The following is an 18,447-nucleotide window of genomic DNA, read 5'->3' on the forward strand; positions in this document are numbered from 1 at the left end:
CTTCCCCCAAAGGGTTGTCAGGGCCTGGCCCAGGCTGCCCAGGGCAGGGGTGGAGTCCCCATCCCTGGAGGGGTTTCCAAGCCCTGGAGATGGTGCTGAGGGACACGGGGCAGGGGTGGCCTGGGGGAACGGTTGGACTTGAGGATCTTAAAGATGGGCTTGCAGGTCACTCCTCTGGGGAGACAGCAGGAGGTTAGGGAATGAAAAAGTGATTTTAAAAATCAAAACAACTAAATACTATTCCTTTTAAACAGATTAATGAGTTCTATGACTGTTCATTTCCCTGACCTGGAACATGCAGATCTTCAGCACTCCCATGTCCAAACAAATCACTCTGGGCACTGCTGGTGTAACCAAGGGCTTAATTTCCCTGTGCTGGACATGACGGGATGAACTTGAGTCCAGTAAACACCCCACACCCAAGTGCAGCTCCTGAGATGTGTAAAGCCATGGCCAAGGCTTGGGGTCCCCAGCACAAGAAGAACATGGAGCTGTTGGAACAAGTCCAGAGGAGGTCACAGAGATGATGGGAGGGCTGGAGCAGCTCTGCTCTGGAGCCAGGCTGGGAGAGTTGGGGTGTTCAGCCTGGAGAAGAGAAGGTTCCAGGGAGACCTTAGAGCACCTTCCAGTGCCTGAAGGAAAGCTGGGGAGGGGCTTGGGACAAGGGCAGGGAGGGATGGGAAGAGAGGGAAGGGTTTTAAGCTGAAGGAGGGGAGATTTAGATTGAGATTGAATATTAGGAAGAAATTCTTTCCTGTGAGGGTGGTGAGACCCTGGCCCAGGTTGCCCAGGGAAGCTGTGGCTGCCCCATCCCTGGCAGTGTTGAAGGGCAGGTTGGATGGGGCTTGGAGCAGCCTGGGCTGGTGGGAGGTGTCCCTGCCCATGCAGGGGGTGGGACTGGATGATCTTTAAGATCCTTTCCAACCCAAACCAATCTGTGGTTCTATGTCCTGCTGCCAACTCTGCAGATGAAGAGGTTCAAGGCTGCTGGGACACACCAACAAAGCCACCCAGCCAAGGCTGCCTGTCCCTGGGCTGCATTTGGAGCTCAGAGCCCCAGGATGGCCCTTGCAGAGCAGCACTGGGCTCTGCAGTGCAGGGGAACTGCCAGAGCACAGCTCAGGGACCCCAGCAGAGCTCAAGCTGGCTGGACAGTCAGACAGGAATGAGTGATTCTCTCAGGGCTTTATTTCCATCAGCAGCTGCAGTTATTTTAGGAGCTCGGCACAATGCAGAGTGCATTTGCAGGGGCCAGTCTGATCCAGGAAAAAAGGAGTTATGTTTTTCTTAAAAAGAAACAACAAGGCTGCAGCTTGACTGGGAAAAGACTGGGGTTTGCTTTTCTGGTTTGTGTTTTTCTTCTGCTCCTCATCCTTCTGACACGCTGGGACTTTTTCAGAATTTTTCCAGAAAACACAGCGTGTCAGCCCTGCCAGGAGCAGCTGCTGGGCTGCCCGAGCTAAAAGTGGCAAAGGCACCAAGGGTTTCCAAAAGCCACAGCTGGAAACAAGCAAGAGCCACAGGAGAGAGTCCAGGGAAGCCAAGAGGGCTCCGAGCAGTCCCTGCCCAGGGGTTTCCATCACTGTCTCCTCACCTTGGGGGAGTCTCACATCTATGAATGCCTCTGTGCAGCCATGGGAAGGTGGGAACAGGAGGAGGACAGGCTTGGAGCAGAGCAAACGGGGCACCCAACAGCAGAGGGTTTCAAATTTGGGGTGTCTGGAGGAAGGCTGGGGATGGAGGTGGGCATCAGACCAGGACTTGGGTGTTTTTCCTGAGCATCTCCCGAAATTTGGCCGCGATGCTCTGAAGACAAGGTCATGCAGGCACAAAGCTGGTGGCACAGCCCCAGCAGTGTCCCTGGCCAGCCCAGATGTGTCTGCCAGGTGTGAAGCCATGTTGGGAGGGCCTCCCAGCCCTGCCAGCGTGGGAAGTTCCCACATCTTGTGTGGTGAGACCTGGACTCGCCAGCTCTTGCCTTTATTGCAGGTGGTTTGGAGGAGGCTCAGTCCTCGTGGGTGGGCAGAGGAGGAGGAGGAGGATGGCACGGGCAGCAGAGTGTCCTGGGCAGGGGGAGCAGGAGCAGGGAGGAGGAAGAAGAGGAGATATGCCAAGAACCATACGGCAGCCAGACCCTCTGTGCAGAGCAGAGAGAAACATGGATGAGGACCCTGCAGGGACAGGCAGTGAGGAGGAACCACAAAGATGAGGATGGGTGGAGAGAAGGAACCAGGAGCAAACCAAAGGCAGCTGGAGGAAAGAGGAGCAGGAAAGGACAAGAAGAGGAGCTGGGAAAGGAGAACAAGACTGTCCCAAAGCCTCCAGGCCAAGTCTGCTCCACCACTGTGTGTTTTGGGCCCACCTCTACATGTGAATAACTCATCAGCAGAGCATCTCTTTGGCACAGGCCACTAATGCAGAGGCAACATCCTCTTCCTGCCTCCCAGCATGGTCTGGGCACCAGCACTGGTCCAGCAGTTGTTCTGGAGGCTCAGACCCTGGGGGCCAACGTGATGGATGCCACATGGACAACTGCCCAGGATCCTTTGAACACCAACAGCAAGGATATTGCTGGGAAGAGCAAGATAACATGATTGCCTCCACAAACTGTGTGGCCAGTAAAACAAAGTGAAAAGTATCTTCCCACCTTCCACAGGAGGTTTTGCTTCTCCAGATCCAGCAGAACTCAAAGTTCTTCTCCTAGTTCATATGGACAAAGCAGCACTCCAGGACATTTGTCACCTCCTTCTACATAGATGCCTGCATGAGAGCGACTAAATAACAGTTTCTCAGGATCTGTGTCTCCCAGCAGATCATAGAGGTCTCTGGTTGTCCAGCTCAGGTGGTGACCTGCATGGTCTGGACAGCAGGACTGTGTCTGAAGGAGGAGCCCAGCAAGGGCTGCTACATTTCTCAGCAAACTTTCATCCCTCCAAAACGCTCCTTTGCAGAGGGGCCAGAGCCCTTGAAGCCTTTTCAGCTGCAGCAATGGACCAGCAGGTCCAAGATGGGACCCTTCTGGATTGACAAGTGGTGGCCCTAAGCTGCTCCTCAGGCTTCTCACTGGGTGGGAGAGCAAGAGGATGGGAAGAGGGATCCCCCCTGTGAGATCACTCTGCAACACTGCTCAAAGCCCACGTGCTGGCTCTGCAGAGCTGTGCCTCCCAGAACCATCCACACAGACCCAGAACATTGCCCAGTCTGTGGTGACCAGCCTGGGTGGACCCTGAGCTGGTGGGAAGTCCTGAGGAGCAGTGGTGAGCCCTCCCAGGAAATAATGCCCTGGGCACTGGGGCAGCTGCCAGCACAGGAGCTGGGCTCAGCAGGACCTGCTGTGCTGGTTGCCAGAGGCAGTTCCTGGGCTGTCATGAAGCTGCAGCAATCAGCATGTCCACAGTTCTCATCTAATTATTGCTGCACCAGGGCTTCAGGAACTACTATTTTATGGCTGAGCCATAAAAGTTGACACTGTGTTAAAATGTGATTTGCGAGGACTCCCATCCTGCTTCCTTCCTCTCTGTTTATTTTAGAAAATTGGCTGTATTAACTTATCAGACTTCCTACCTGCACCAGCACCGTGGCTCCCTGAGACATCATCTACTTCAGCCAGTTGTTTGCATGAGGTGGCAATGACATATGCTGAGCAGCAGCTGCCAGAGCCGTCCCGTGTCCCTGCCCCATGTCTGGCTCCCCACAGGTATCAAGGTGCTGCTCAGGCCTTGGGTGTGTTTGTTGGGCCAAAAAGAGATTTTTAAAGTTAGTTCTGGGAAACAGGGTCATCTGGAGATCAATATTTTATAGTCATGTCGTTCAGGGAGATGTTTGCCTGATCAGGGGGCAGGGCATCTGGAGACAGCAGGGCCATCACCCTCAGCCTCACGTCACCATCCTGCAGCCCAGCCAGATTTTTGGCATCTTTTACCCAGAACCAAACAGGCTCAGAGCTGGGCAGAGGGCTGAAGGAAGGAGCTCTTTTCCCTCAGCTCAGACATTCACATGATGGGCTTGTCCCCGAGCCACAGAAATTAATTATTTCTTTGTAGAAAAGCAGAGGATTGATCTGCACGGCTCCCATGAAGACTCGGCCTTGCTGCACCTCTGTCCCACACCTCCTGTGGGCTCAGTGCATGGGCTGGAAGACACTGCCCATGTCCTCCAGCAAAGCAAGGGGCAGAATCCACTTTGTGCTGGGAGCACATGGCCAGGGCTGTCTGGTCCAACCCTCCCTTGGACCAGGAATGTCACCAGCACCCAATCAGCTCAGCCAAGCCTTGACCACTTCCAATGGTGAAGACCCCCTCCCTCCCTGAGGGCCTGTTGTTCACTGCATCAGCCTTACGGTTAAAATATTTTTCCTGTTGTCCAAGCTGAAGGTCTGAAAGTTGTCACACCTTGTGGCTGTTGCCCCTTATTTTGTCACCTGCTTTTGCCAAGAAGAATTTGGCTCCATCACCTTTGCAGCTGTCCTTCCCAAAGGTGTTGGATGCTGTTAGACCCCATCCCCCTCCACCCTTCTCCAGGGGTCCATAACCACCTCAGTAGCCTCTGTGGGACCCCCTCTGGTTTCTCTACATCCCTCTTGAGCTGGTTGGAGGGAACTGGGTACAAAAATCAGATGCACTCATCCAAACATCTAGTGTGGAGCACGGGAGCTACAGCAACAAGCAGAGCAGTGTTTGCCCAGCTTTGGGGATCAGCTTCCAGCACGTGAGCCCATTTGCTGCCCAGCTGCTGGTTTGCCCTGGACCAGGTTTTTCTGGTGCTCTGTGACCGGTCACTTCTGTCCCCAGTCCCAGGAGCAGGAGGTTTCACCCACTTGTCTTTGTCTAGAAACACTGCTCAGGAGAGCGGGGCTGCTGCGCCGCGGGGCTGACGCACGGGCTGGATGGAACTTTCCATGAGAAGCACGTGTGTCCTGAAATAATTGCCCTATTAGTTCAGGAAGGGACAAGAAATTACTCATGAATGGCTCCTGTGCAAACACCCTGTCCTTGGTCCCCACCTGCTCCCGCTTGGCTCTTCTCCCTCTTCCCCAACCTCCCATTTCCTTGCTCTCTGCCAAGGGATGGAGGCAGGGAAGAGGGGAAGTCACAGACCTACCCAAGGTGAGAATCCAGCTCATCCTGGGAGTTCCCCAAAGCAGGGTGGTGGGTCACTCTGGGGAGAAGCTCCTCCTCGTCCTCCCCATGTCACCACCCTGCAGGTCTGCCCAGCAGCAAAGGGAAGCCTTTTTCCCCATCCTTTCTCCAGCCCTCCCTCAAGGCTGCCCAGGAGTCGGCGTTACCCGCCTGCCTTGCCCAGCACTGGGGAGTGGGTGAGCGGGGAGAGGCAAGTGAAAACGACCCAATGCAGAGAAGAATCAGAAAATGAGGGTCATGACAACGCTTCCTGAATGAGTTAGCAGCACCCAGGGGACTCTCACACTGCTGGATTTCCTGTCCTGGCAGCAGCCCAGGCAAGCTTAGTTTATTTCCTTGACAGACGAGCATCTGAGTCTGACTGGGGTTATTTTTACTCTAGAAATGTTTTATTTTCTCCTTCTTTGCTCCCCTGGGTTTTTGTACGAGCAGTATTGCTAACACCAGCCATGGAGGTTGGTGTCACTTGTTCTTAGAACCTCAACTTTGCTCTGGTGAGACCTCCCTGCAGGGCTGGGTCCAGCTCTGGGGTCCCCAACACAGGACATGGAGCTGTAGGAGCAAGTCCAGAGGAGGCCACAGAGATGATGGGAGGGCTGGAGCAGCTCTGCTCTGGAGCCAGGCTGGGAGAGTTGGGGTGTTCAGCCTGGAGAAGAGAAGGCTCCAGGGAGACCTTAGAGCACCTTCCAGTGCCTGAAGGGGCTCCAGGAAAGCTGGGGAGTGGCTTGGGACAAGAGCAGGGAGGGATGGGACAAGAGGGAACAGTTTCAAACTGAAAGAAGGGCAGTTTAGATGAGATATGCGGATGAAATCCTTCCCTGTGAGGGTGGTGAGACCCTGGCCCAGGTTGCCCAGAGAAGCTGTGGCTGCCCCATCCCTGGCAGTGTTGAAGGGCAGGTTGGATGGGGCTTGGAGCAGCCTGGGCTGGTGGGAGGTGTCCCTGCCCATGCAGGGGGGTTGGGACTGGTTGATCTTTAAGGTCCCTTCCAACCCAAACCGGTCTGGGATTCTGTGGCTCTGTGCTTCAGTTCCAGGACACACCTGAGGACATGACTGGCTGTGGCTCCCCAGGCAGGATGGCCCCTTGCACTGGGCAGTACTGGGCCTGGTACCCCCTGTCATGCTGTGGAGCCTCCCCTTGGCTTCCCCAAAGGGCTTCAGGGAGCCCAGCCCCAGGGTCACCATCCAGGAGGAGAGGAGCCCTCAAAGATATCTCTGCACCCTCCTGGTCCTCATCAAGCCCGAAGGACAAAGTCCCCAAACAAGCTCAAACCAACCCCAATCTCCAGCCCCGCCGTGCAGGCTGGTGTTCCCATGGCAGGGCCCTGGGGTGGGTGGTGGCTTCTGTGCTTCTTGGCCACCTCCTGAGGAGGTCAGTGTCCCCCTGAGGAGTCTTAATAACTTTCAGAGCAGGGTTGAGCAACCCAAACAGCAGATCAGCTGTTCCACCAGGGCCGGGGAATTCCTGTGGCTGCAGTTTCAGTATCTCACTGTTGAGCCATGTTTAGTCTGTGGCTATAAAGTAGCCTTGTTGCTATTCTGAGAGCATTTGTCTAATCAGGGGTCCAAGGAATTCTTTTTCTCAGTAGAAAGTTATGTTTATTTGGATAAGTTTATCCTGTGGGCTGGGTGCTGTGGAGAAGCCCAGCACAGGCTGTGCATTGCTGGAGCATCCACAACACTTCCCTGGATGCTGTGGCTGAGGAGCAGTGCTGGCCCAAGGACATAGTGAGGGACACCCACACTGCTCATCAGCTTCTCCCAGGATGTCTCCAGCCAAGAGCTGCTTGGCAGCTTGGGCAGTATTTTCCTGTAGCTGCTATTTTCAGAACTTTACTTTGCTGTGGTCAATCACAGATGACCCCAATGCTCTGGCTGCCACGCTCAGAAGCTGGTGAAACCCTGAGCTGATGGCACTTGCAGGGTCAAGGCTCATCACCTGGGACAGGTAAGTGATTTACCAGCCTCCCCAAGACCTTTTGATTCAACCCAGCCTCCTCATCCCTGAGGGAGTGGCAAAACTCAGGACCTCAAGACATTTTTCCCAGCAGCCTTTTTCACCTATGGGGTCATGGCATTTTTTGGAACCTACTAAAGCACTCAGCACTTTCTGGTGATTATTCCCAAGTTTCAATCCCTTCCCCGGGGAACTTTGCCCTCAGCATGGTGAGCTTCATCCCACGACTGACCTGAGAGCACCTGTGTCTGGCTGGACTTTACCCTGTTTGCTCATAGCAAACATGGCTGAGTTGTGACCACTTGCAACTCAGCAACCATGAATTTTTAGCTTTGGGATCAGTCCTTGTTATCTGCTGAGATAAGGGCTGCTGCTGTGTCCTGCCCTCTTTGGAAGGCACCAGTTCCAGCATTGGGAAATTGTCTCTGGTCACAGTGGGAAACGGGCTTCAGGGTGAGCCTGACACAGGTGGTGGCTCCTGCTGCCACCACCCTGTGCCACCCATCGCCTTCACGGCTTGGGTGCTGGTGGCTTGGGTGCAGGTAATGGCTTTATCCTCTGCAAAAGGCCACTTCTCCCTCCCCAGGGCTATCTGGGAGCATCCCTCCAGCTGCCAGCAATTCAGGTTGGTCTGAGGCTGTGCCTCAAACTAGGAATTAGGAACACCCAGTTCCCAGGCTCAGTGCTCATCACGTTGGCATCAACAACTCGATGTCTTCAGATCCCTTGCAGCCTGATTTGGTTTCACCTTGGCATCTGATCTTGTGCTAAATGACATTTCTGTCCCCCTTCTGCTCATCCTGTAAGCTCAGTGACCCCAGAACAGCCCCAGCAGCTCCCTGTCCCCTGATCCCCCCTGGAAAAGGAGCTGCTCAGGACAGTGGGACTGTATCTCCAGTCTGACCAATGTCCCCACACACCAAACCCCCTCCGTGAGCTGGCATCCCCATCCAGTTCCCATCCAGGTGCTCCCAAGTTTCTCACACCCTTCATTCTGCAGCACAAAGTCTTGGAGATGATGGTACAGAGGGAACAAAGCTGTGGTGTCCATTGCAGGGTCCATGATGAGACCTGTCCTGTTGCAGAGGGACTGACCATCCTAGCAAAACATGGGACAAGCACCTGGCATTTCCAGCTCCCACCCCAGCCCTGCCTCTCCCAGCAGTCCAGCTCCTCCCAGGAACTTGGGGATGGTGTTTGCAGAGTGACTCACACTAACCTGGCCTGTGGCAATAAATTCTCTTACAGCCATAACCAGATTTCTGCCTCTCCCACAGGGCTATTCCCGTTTTCTCCAGGGAGTCCCCCCAGGTCCCCATTTCTCTGCCTCTCACACCCACCAGTGCCTCTGTCCCCTGCAGGGACCATCCCCAGGCAGGTCAGTGGTGGTTATTCCAAGTTGTGCACCAGATTCCTGCACTGTGTGTCCCCCAGAAGCTCCAGCCTTTGCTGCCAGACAAGCTCAGATTGTTCACAGAAGAAAAGTGCAAGCGTTTGGATGCTCCTGGGCATCACCAATGGCTACAGCAGGACTCACTGGGCCTGACATTCAGGGCACAGAGAAGGTGTTGAGGAAGGCCCTGACCTGTGTCTCCCCAGTGTGCTGCCCTGGGAGGAGTGGGAGCACAACCAAGTGATCCTGCAATGACAGTTTCCCAGCAGTGATGGTTGAGACTGAGGGGAGGTCAAGAGGACAGGGGTGATGGAGAGAGGGGAGGAAGGGCAAGAAAATCTGTGTCGGGGGCAGATATGAAGGGAAACTGTCCAGAGTGGGAAGGGGAGGAGATCACAGAGTCGTAGAATCACTAAGGCTGGAAAAGACCTCCAAGATCATCCAAGTCCAACTGTCAACCCAACACCACCATGCCCACCAAGCCATGACCCAAAGTGCTACATCTACATGTTTTTTGAACACCTCCAGGGATGGTGACTCCAGATGAAGACTCTCTGCAGTGCTGGGAGAAAGAGAAGGCTCTGCCCTGGATGAGCCAGCTGGGAACCAGCGCTCGCAGGGAGGCTGCACCCACTCACTGGGTCCCAGGGACAGTGACAGGGTCACAGCAGCCCCTGACAATGCACATCTGAGCCACCCAAGGCTGACCACAAGCAGGTGACAGGCACAAGACATTTCAGCTCCCAGCCACACCATGAAGGGCCTTTACAAAAGGTTTTCACCAGCCCCAGGAGCTGCTGGGGGAGTAGCCACCCCACCAAGCCACACAGCCAGGACCTGAACCATCACCACTGGGCTTTCAGTGGCTTCTTTTGGTGTGTTCCCACAGGCACCCAGAGCTACACGAGGTCACTCATGCTTCTGGGCATCTCCATGCTCAGAGGCCCCACTGTGTTCAAGCAGTGAACACTCTCCCTGGGACCAGCCTCATTTGGGGCAAAACTCTCTGTGTTCCCGCAGGACTACACCCAGGGCTGACCTCAGGAGCACCTGGCAACTGCTCCCTCACAAAACACAGCTCAGAAATTTGCACAACCAGATTTTCTCATCTCTAGTTGTGCAGCCACAGGATTTCAGGCTCCCGGGTGAAGCTCAGCTCCACCGGCGCCGAGAAACATGCCAGGAAGGAAAGGCAGCTACAAGGAATGATATTCTCCTTTTATTTACCTACGACCATGACAATGTATTTTTGCTAGCTGCAGAGATGCTTGGCACCGTCAGCTGGAGGCAGCGCGTCCATCCAGCTCAGCCAGGGTCAGCAACAACCCCCACCTCTCAAAACACACCATGGTTCTCCAGAGTAAGGAGAGCGTCTGATTCACGGAGCTGCTCTTCTCCATCACCAAACTCTCCGTCGTCAGGGCATGACACACCCCCCGGCTCCCCCAGCGGCCCCGCTGCCGGGGGATGGGTTTTCATCAGATAAAACCTGCTAACTTAGAAAATGTCAAACACACTCGGCAAGAAAAAAAAAATAAAAGGCATCCACTCGGTCAGAGCTCTGCCGCGACACGCAAAATATTGCACTTGTAATTTCGGGAAAGGACACGAGGATTTCCTATTACATGGCAAGGCGTCCAGCTACAGGAGGTCAATAAATAAACCAGGGGTGGGAGCAGGAGGCTTTGCAGGCCTCTGGGGAGGGACCCGGCGCTCGCCACGAGCGAAGGAAGAGCCGGGATCCCGCGGGAAAGCTGCTGGGGGGAGCTGGGAGGCATCGCCGGCACGGGGCAGCACAGCAGCATCGTGGGGCTGGTCCAGTTCCCAAGTCTTTTATTCCAGGGAAGATGTTGATGTTGTCCCCTTGCAGGAGCCCTGCACAAAAGTCCTCCTGGCCGGGTCGGGATCACTCGTTGCCTTCCCAGCACCACTCACAGCTCATGCTTCACAGTAGTCTCGTGGGGGCTTCCCTCCTGGCTCAAACCCACGCCAGAGCCACCCCGGAGGCGTCGTACCAGCGATGGCGAGACGGGGCGATGGAGCAGTACCAGACTGCTTGGCTTGTTGGTCCCCTCAGCCTCGTGCTCGGTGCCACCAGCTGCCCCACACCCTTCGGCTGCAAGAACCTGGCTCGGGGGCACGGAGGGCAGCAGGAAGGCGTGCTCCCCCCGGCCCCTCTGCCGCCCCGTTTCATGTAAACACACAGTTCCCAGCCTGCCCCGAGAGAGCCCTTGGGTCTACAGCGGGGAGCTGGCCTTCTTCTGGTTGATTATGTCCAAGTACAAGTCAGAGCGCAGGAAGCGGGGGTAGGAGTCCTTCTCCATGAGCCCATAAATCCTCTTCTGCGCCAGGTCGAAGCAGCCGCGGGTGATGTTCTGCAGGTTCTCCTTGGTGTGTTCCCGCGTGTAGGAGTCCAGGTTGACCTGTGGGTGGAGAGACCAGCGCCGGTGAGAGGCTCCACGGGCAGCTGCCATGCCCCAGAGCCCCACACCTGCAGGGGAAACAGCCCTCACCTCCTTGCAGGACTGGATAGCAATGTACTCAGCAAAGATCTTCTTGGCTTTGGAGACCATCTTGGACTGGGATTTGATCTTCTTGAACTCCTCACAGGCCAGCCAGAACTCCAGGTTCTCCTCGCTGAACTCAGTGCGCAGGAAGGCCCTGAAGGCAGCGAGTCCATCTGCAGGGACAGACACACGTCTCTACTCTCAGCTCACCAGTGGGGAACAGCCCCATGAGACCCTCAGCCCAGCAACCTTGCAAAGATGGCACCTAAACTACTTCCCAGCCCTGTCCCCTAAAAAACCCCCGAGAGCCCTTGTGCCAAGCAGGCAGTGACAGTGTTGCCAGCAGAGGCACAGCAATGTGAGCCATCCATGTGCTGAATCCACAGTTCTCAGCCCAGCTGCATGCATGAGGAGCTGGGAAAGGGAGGCTGGGATTGGAGCAGGGGCAGCAATGGGGAGATGATCACAACATGGGGCACCCCAGCTGTGACACACGAGAAGTGCAATGGGCTAAAGCAGCTCCTGCTTCATGGATCCACTGCCCTGCTCAGGCATGAATCCCTGCCTTTTCCTCCCTGCTCCCTATCCCAAAACTCCCCCCCTGGGCCAGGCAGGAGCAGACAGGCTGCAGACAAGGGGCAGCCACATTTCTCATTGTCTACCCCCAAACACAGGAAAGGATTAACATAGGAAATCCCAGCTTTATCCATGCACGTGTCAGGACGTTCCCCCGGCAGCGAACGGAGGCGGAAGGGACAGGAAAACACTTACATTTGTGCAGCAGCAGCTTCTCCAGGGAGTCCCCCCACTTGAGAGCTTCCTCAGGAGTGGGCCTGCAGGAGAAGGGACAGCGTGTTGGCAAAGCCCAGCTGCCAAATCCGCACTCGCTGCCTGCCAGGATGCAGCAGGAGCAAAACATTCCCAGATGATAAAGGAATTCCATGTGCCCCAGCCGGGGCGGCTCCCACATCAGCACCAGCATCACCAGAGCACCCGTGGGCAGAGCCAGGCAGCACCACGGTGGCTCTGCTGGAAGGAAACTTCTGCCTTTAGGCAGGCAGGAAGAAATTCCAATACAAAAAGGGCTGTGCGGGCAGTGCTGCCACTCGGGGTGTCTGAGCAAGAACTGGGAAAGCTCTGGGAAATGCCTGGGAGGCTGCGGGACAGTGGGATTCCAGCTGCCTGGCTCAAGCAGCGGGATAAGCCGCTGGGCATGAGAGCTGGGAGGGCTGATCTCTGGCTGCTGGAGCATCTCCAGAGCCAAGTGGTTTTTCAAACCATCGTCCAGGCAGCCTAAGTTTCCCATCCAGGCACTGGGAGAAAGCAGCACCGGGGGAAATTTCCAGCCTGGACCCCCACTGTGCTGCCTCCAGGGCACGGACCTCCCTCCCACCCACGGGGAAGGAGCAATTTTCAGGAAAAACAAATGTTTCTCCTTCTCCTGCAGCTACAAAAACTGTTTGTTCACAGCTTCCCCCAGCGGGGCGTCCCCAGCCTCCCCGGAGGGGACTCTCAGCCCCCCCCGCAGCTGGTCCCCAAGCCCCCCCAGCCCCGCACCACCCGCTCGCGGCACCTACTTGAGCGATTTGAGGACTTTGTCCAGCTTGCTGGAGGGGTTGACCCCGGGGGACTCATTTCGCCGCCGAAAAATCCCCAGCCGGTTCTTCATGTCCTTAGCTCTAGAGGGAAAAGCAAGTTTGAGCAGGCGGGCGAGGGGCTCGGGGGAAGGATCCCCCCCCAGCACCCAGGGGACCCTCCAGCAGCCTCATCCCGTCACCTACTCCTTCATGGTGTGCCGGCGCTGCAAGCTGCCGTTGTGGGGTCTCTGGACACCCAGCAGCATCTCGGCGTGAAACTCCAGAGGCTGGGGCTTGGAAAGGTCCCGGAAAAAGGGCATGTCTGCTGGGACAGCCCGGGAGCAGCCGCCGGCGGGGCCAGAGGCTCAGGGAGCTCTGGCGCCCGCTCCGTCCCACGCTCCCGCCCGGCGCGGAAGTGGGAGGGTCGGGCTTCGGAGGAGGTTTTAAATGCGGAGCGGGGAGAAGGAGGCGAGAGTGAGGAAGGGCTGTGTCAGCCCCGCCGCCAGGCCGGACAGCTCCGGCGTTGCTGGGGAAACTCGAGGAAAGGTGGAAAAATCAACGCCGAGGGCGGATAGTGGGGCCTTTCAGGAGACTGAGGGAAAATAATCGTGGTGGAGAAAATAACCGCAGCGGGGATTTAAGAGGCTATTTTTAGAGCGCAGGCGTCCGGGGAAGGCAGCGGGGGCGGCAGAAGGGCCGAGAGGGGCTGGGAGCTGAGAGGGACAGCAGCGTGTCACAGCATCCCCCCCCCCGGGACAGGGCTGGAGCCCACGCGTGACCTGCTGGTGCTCACACTCCCCTGGTACCAGCCCAGGACAGCCATGGGGACATGTGCATGGCAGGGGAGGCGGGGGGGGGACAGGCAGAACGTGGCACAGAGGGGTGCTGGGGCACAGACCCCTCGTGCTGTCCCCTTGCACGGCTCCCCGCTCCACTGTCCTTGCACAGAGAGGATGACATACACCCAGACACAGGGCTCCCGGCTCCCCCAGAAATCTGCCACCAGGACAAGGGCAGGCACGGGTTTTTGGCAAGTGCCAGGGACAGCGGGACCCCCCAGCCCAGCCCCGCCTGGCAGGGGGTCCCGGGGCCAGGGGGGCCGGGCGCGGCGCGGACAATGCTGCCCCCTCGTGGCCCTTGCGTGACAACGCAGCACGGCACGGGATGCTCGTCCTGCACCCCGGCTGGAGGTGCCACCAGGACTCCAGGGTGACACGGCAAAGCCACCCCCTGCTACCTCACATGGTCCCACACCTGTGGGTCTACACGAGGACGCTTGTAGGAGCCACCTCTGCCTGACCAAGCCATGCCCAGGACATTAGAGGGATGCCAGGCAAGGGTGTCCCCACCCTGAGTGATGCTGCCTGGACCCACAGCTCTCCCCAGTCCCAGGAGGGTAAAATCATAGAATCACAGAATCATTTTGGTTGGAAAACACCTTTGAGATCATCAAGTCCAACAGTTAACTCCACGCTGCCAAGGCCACCACTAAACATGTCCCTCAGCACCACATCTACACGGCTTGCAAAGCCCTGCAGGGATGGGGACTCCACCACTGCCCTGGGCAGCCTACAGCAACCCACTGGAAATAAAAAATAGCTGCAGCAATACCAGGGCTCAGTCCTGCAAGGTGATGAGCACCCTGAGCTATGGACGGGTTTCAGAGAGCAACTGCCCCCCAGTTCCCTGTGCTGTCTGCACCCTCATGGGGGGCTCAGGCAGTTTTGCTGCCTTTACATCATCTGGCCTGTGGTTCCAGCAGGACACAGGTCCCTGTGCTGCCAGCTGCCAGGTACTGGCTCTGCACTAACGTGGGAAAAGAGGATCCAAACACGGAGCCTCAGGCTCCAAACACCATCTGCCTCCCATCACCACGCTGCCGGCAATGCTGGCAGCCAAGGATGGGCCACCTCACGCAGCCCCCAGCCACAATTCTAGCAGTGTTCCCAGCTCAGCAAGGCAGCCGTGCAGCTCTGCCAGCCCCGTGTGTGTGCCCAGCACACGTGCACAACGCCAGCCAGCTGCAGGGAGCAGCTCTGCTGCACACCAGGCTCTGGGGCTGGCAGGTGACAGGCTCGCGGGCTGTAACAGCAGCAAGCAGCACCTAAGGATGTTCCCCAACTTAAAACCCGCTGCTCCTCTTGCACACACTTGGAAATGAATAGCAAGGGGCACAAAACCAGACTGGGGCAGCTGTGGGCACACAGAGCCTCTAGCCACGGGACACACAGCCCCCAGCCCCATGGGCACACACACGCAGCCCCCAGCCCCATGGACACACACACGCAGCCCCCAGTCACAGCTGATCTGCAATATAAAATGCCACTTCAAAAACAATGTTTCATAAAAAACTGCTCGTTTCTGCCACCCCTTCTAAAGCCACACTCTAAGGTGACCGGGGCCCTGTGCCCACGTCTAGTCCCATCACCCTGCGCTGCTCCCAAACCATCCCCTGCAAACGCACAGCACCGGTCCCCGCAGGGAGCTCGAGTCCTACCTTTCCAGGTATTTTTCGGAGAAGTCCACCATGGCGCGGTGCATGGGGCAGTGCCGGGAGGGAAGGCGAGTGCCCAGCCCCGGCCCCTCGCACCATAAATACCCGCAGCCCCGCAGCGCAGCCAATGGCCGGCGGGTGCGGTGCCGAGCGGCTCCCGGCGCATCCGCCGCTGCCTCAAGGTGAGGAGAAAACCCCTCCCCGCACCCGCCCCTGACCCGGCACACACGGCTGAGCACCCTCCCTCCCCGCCCCCCCAGTGCAGCGGGGCTGGGGGGAACGTCAGATCATCAGGGATTCGTTTTAATTTCCAGCGTTGCGCGGGGAGGGGGAAAGAAGAAAAGAGAGCTAAGAGCACGCAGCTGGGCGGGAGGCGTGCGGGGCAGCAGAGCCTCTCCCGCCCTCGAGGCTGCACACGCGGCCACCCGCGGCTTCTCCACCTGCCCCGAGACACGTGGAGCAGGGAAGGACCCATCCCAGCACCCCACTGCGGCCAGTGCTGTGGGGGGCTCCTTCCAGCACCCCCGGGATCGGCCCTGCTGCTGCTCCCACCCAGCTGCAGCTGCACCGCTGGGAGGTGAAGGCCACGGCCACCTCGGCCTTGTCCAGACCCACTTTCTGACATTCCCAAAACCTCATCGGGGGAGATGGAGGGGCTGCAAATGTCCTTCACCATCCCCACGCTTGGTGCTCCAAACTGCAATGTGCTGCCATGGTGGGAAACCTCCCCATTCCTCCCCAAACCTCCCCCAAACCTCCCCACTCCTCCCCCCAGCATGGGGCCAGCAGAAAGGAGGCCCCAGCTCACGTTTCACCCCTTGCATGTCCTCTGCCTGAACCCGGTGCTGCTGGAGCAGAGCTTTGCTGGCACCAGGGAAGGTTCTTCCCTGCACCACCAGCTCCTTCACCTCCTCTGTCAGAGCAAGGCAAACAGGGGCTGCTCCCAGCCGGGCTGTGCCATGTCCCTCCCCTGCCCAAAAACCGTAACTCCCCACCAGAAGTGGGACCCGGGGTCCACATCTGTCTTGGCTGCTTCCTGCCCAGCAAAGCTTGGGGGAACATGACATGGAGCCCCAAGTGTTGCCTGGACCAGTGGGGCTCAGCTGAGGTGTCTGGCCATGGCAAACAGACCTGGCACACCCTGATGCCACCAGGATGTGACACTTACAGGCTCCTGCTCCGCTTCTTGAGGGAGGTCTCGTCCCCTTCGTCACAGCTGCACTCGCCATCGGCTCCGCTCAGCTGGGGGGGACAGAAAAACAGTGTCTGGATCATCCTGACTCCAAGTGTCACCAACCAGTGTGCACCCCCCGCAGTCCCTGCACCCACACAGCCCAGAGCCATGACCTCCACAGGGCTCCTTCCCCACAGCCCCTGTGGCAGTGAAGTAGGACAAGCTCTGGCCTCCTACCACTCATCCCATGCCACCTCCAGCCCATGGTATCTCTGGAGCATCTAAAGACACCATGGCTGGTGGCTCAGCTGCCCCTCTAGGTCCAAGACACTGACAGTGGGACCTCCGATAGAGAGGACACTCGCATCCCCATCCCTGATGCTTCTATTCCTGCAGTCTCAGGTGGGCACAAGGACCCATTCCACACCTGCAGAGAACCTTGCACCCCCAGAACCAGACTGGGCACCCAAAATCAATCAGAGGTCCCACAGGAGTCCCCAAGCAGGAAAAATCAGAGCAGTTCAGCCATAATGGAATCATATCACAGCAGCTTTCAAGTCTGAGGAGCACCCAGAGGGTGACCATCACCCTAGAGCAATATGAACAAATCAAGTGGACCTTGAAGGCACTGAGACCTGGGGCCAGCCCCAGAGCCATGCAGCCTAGGGCCAGGCATGGGGACCCCCATATCTCAGAGGGCTGTAGTAATTCATCCATTCCTGAATGAGACTGGAAGCTGCTCACAGCTGGCCCAGCATCCAGGGGCCCAGAGAAGCTGTGGCTGCCCCATCCCTGGACGTGTTCCAGGTCAGATGGGATGGGGCTTGGAGCAACCTGGTCTAGTGGGAGGTGTCCCTGCTCATGCAGGAGAGCTGGAACTGGATGATCTTTAAGGTCCTTCCAACCCAAACCAGTCAGTGATTCCATGATCCAGCGGGACCCCCTGCCAAGCCCAGCGGGGGCTGCCATGCGGCTGTGCCGTGGGAACCCACTCGGCAGCCCCGAGGCCCCAGGCTCTGGGCTTTGGACACTTCCTTCCATTCTGCGCCCAGGTTTCCGGAGTTTATGGGCCCCAAACAATGCAGGCCCTGCAAAGCACCTTCCCCAGCAGCTCGGCCGGCGGGTGGGCTGGCCAGGGCGACGCGCAGCCGGAGCGCGTTTCCTGCCATTGTCCAGGGAGGCTCCACCGAGCTCGGGGACAAAAGGCAGTCCCAGTGCTCCTGGCCACCAACTGGTCGTAAAACAACCACCTCGCAGCTCCCACCAGGGAAAGGAGGGAGCAGGGAGGGATGCTGGGCACCACAGTGTTAAAAGGGCCAACAAAATGGGAGGCTCCCGGAGGAGACAAAAAAACCCAACAAGTACTTTGGCATTGACTCAGGTTGCCCAGCAAAGCTGTGGCTGCCCCATCCCTGGAAGTGTCCAAGGCCCAGCTGGATGGAGCTTGGAGCAACCTGGTCTAATGGGAGAACCCAAACCAGTCTGTGGTTCTGTGTTTCTGTGATGGACACTGTGGCCCTGCTGTAGAGGCCACTGGGTGGAGGTATCTCCAGTTCTTGGCAGTTTGGTGGGATCCATAGGGGAATTGTACATCAGTGTCCTGCTCCAGAAATCCTGGAGGGTTTCATCAGACTAGGTGAAAGGCACAGCCCAACTAAAGTCCTTCCAAAAGGTGAGCAGGGGATGGCAACAGCCCAAAAAACCTGCACATGTTGTAGACCAGCCCCATGCCCAGCTCCCCTGAGGCTCCCCAGCAGCCTTGGACCAACCTCCATGGGCAGCTGGAGAGGCAGAGCCATGGAAGCAGTATGGGGTGCTGTGGAAGCAGCACAGGGTGCCATGGGAGCAGGGATGGGGTGCCCCAGGGGGTTAAGGCCAGACAGAACTGCTGTAGGGCTGGAAGCAGGGGCACCAGGAGGTCCTGCAGCCACCCTGCCCTCACCACCAGCTGCCCTGGGTCCTGCTCCAGAAAAACCTGCCTCATGTCCACCAGCGCAGTTTAATCCAGGAGCTTGGTTTGCCCCCTCTGAAAAACATCCTCCCAGATCAGCCCAGAGAGCACAGGTGGGGGGGGTCTTGGGGGCAGGAGCAGGGCCTAGTTTCTCCCCAGCAGCAGAAAGATTCTCTCCCTGTCTCTGGAACTGGGAAACATCCTCCCAGGAGCCTCCTTCCTCACTGGCAGCCCTAACGAGACACTGTTGCCAGAC

The 18,447-nt window shown here is 57.5% G+C and overlaps 1 protein-coding gene across 6 annotated transcripts in view; it reads right to left on the minus strand.

The window, feature by feature from the left end:
* Positions 1–9,685: 9,685 nt before the first annotated feature.
* The window catches only part of RGS3 (regulator of G protein signaling 3), an 82,405-nt gene continuing 73,643 nt past the window's right edge, over positions 9,686–18,447 (minus strand). For 4 of the 6 annotated variants that reach the window (XM_051636499.1, XM_051636494.1, XM_051636495.1 and 1 more), the window contains 5 exons: positions 16,235–16,308; positions 12,573–12,674; positions 11,767–11,828; positions 11,002–11,168; positions 9,686–10,911 (listed from right to left, as the gene is read on the minus strand). In XM_051636499.1, the coding sequence (XP_051492459.1) occupies positions 10,726–10,911; positions 11,002–11,168; positions 11,767–11,828; positions 12,573–12,674; positions 16,235–16,308 (591 nt within the window). In that variant the 3' untranslated portion in view covers positions 9,686–10,725. Of the gene's footprint in view, positions 10,912–11,001; positions 11,169–11,766; positions 11,829–12,572; positions 12,675–12,776; positions 13,439–15,069; positions 15,203–16,234; positions 16,309–18,447 lie in introns of those variants that run through there. The other 2 variants (XM_051636498.1, XM_051636497.1) reach the window with 2 other exon arrangements.

Source organism: Apus apus, chromosome 19 (genome assembly GCF_020740795.1).
Source record: "Apus apus isolate bApuApu2 chromosome 19, bApuApu2.pri.cur, whole genome shotgun sequence".
Taxonomy (NCBI): Eukaryota; Metazoa; Chordata; class Aves; order Apodiformes; family Apodidae; genus Apus; species Apus apus.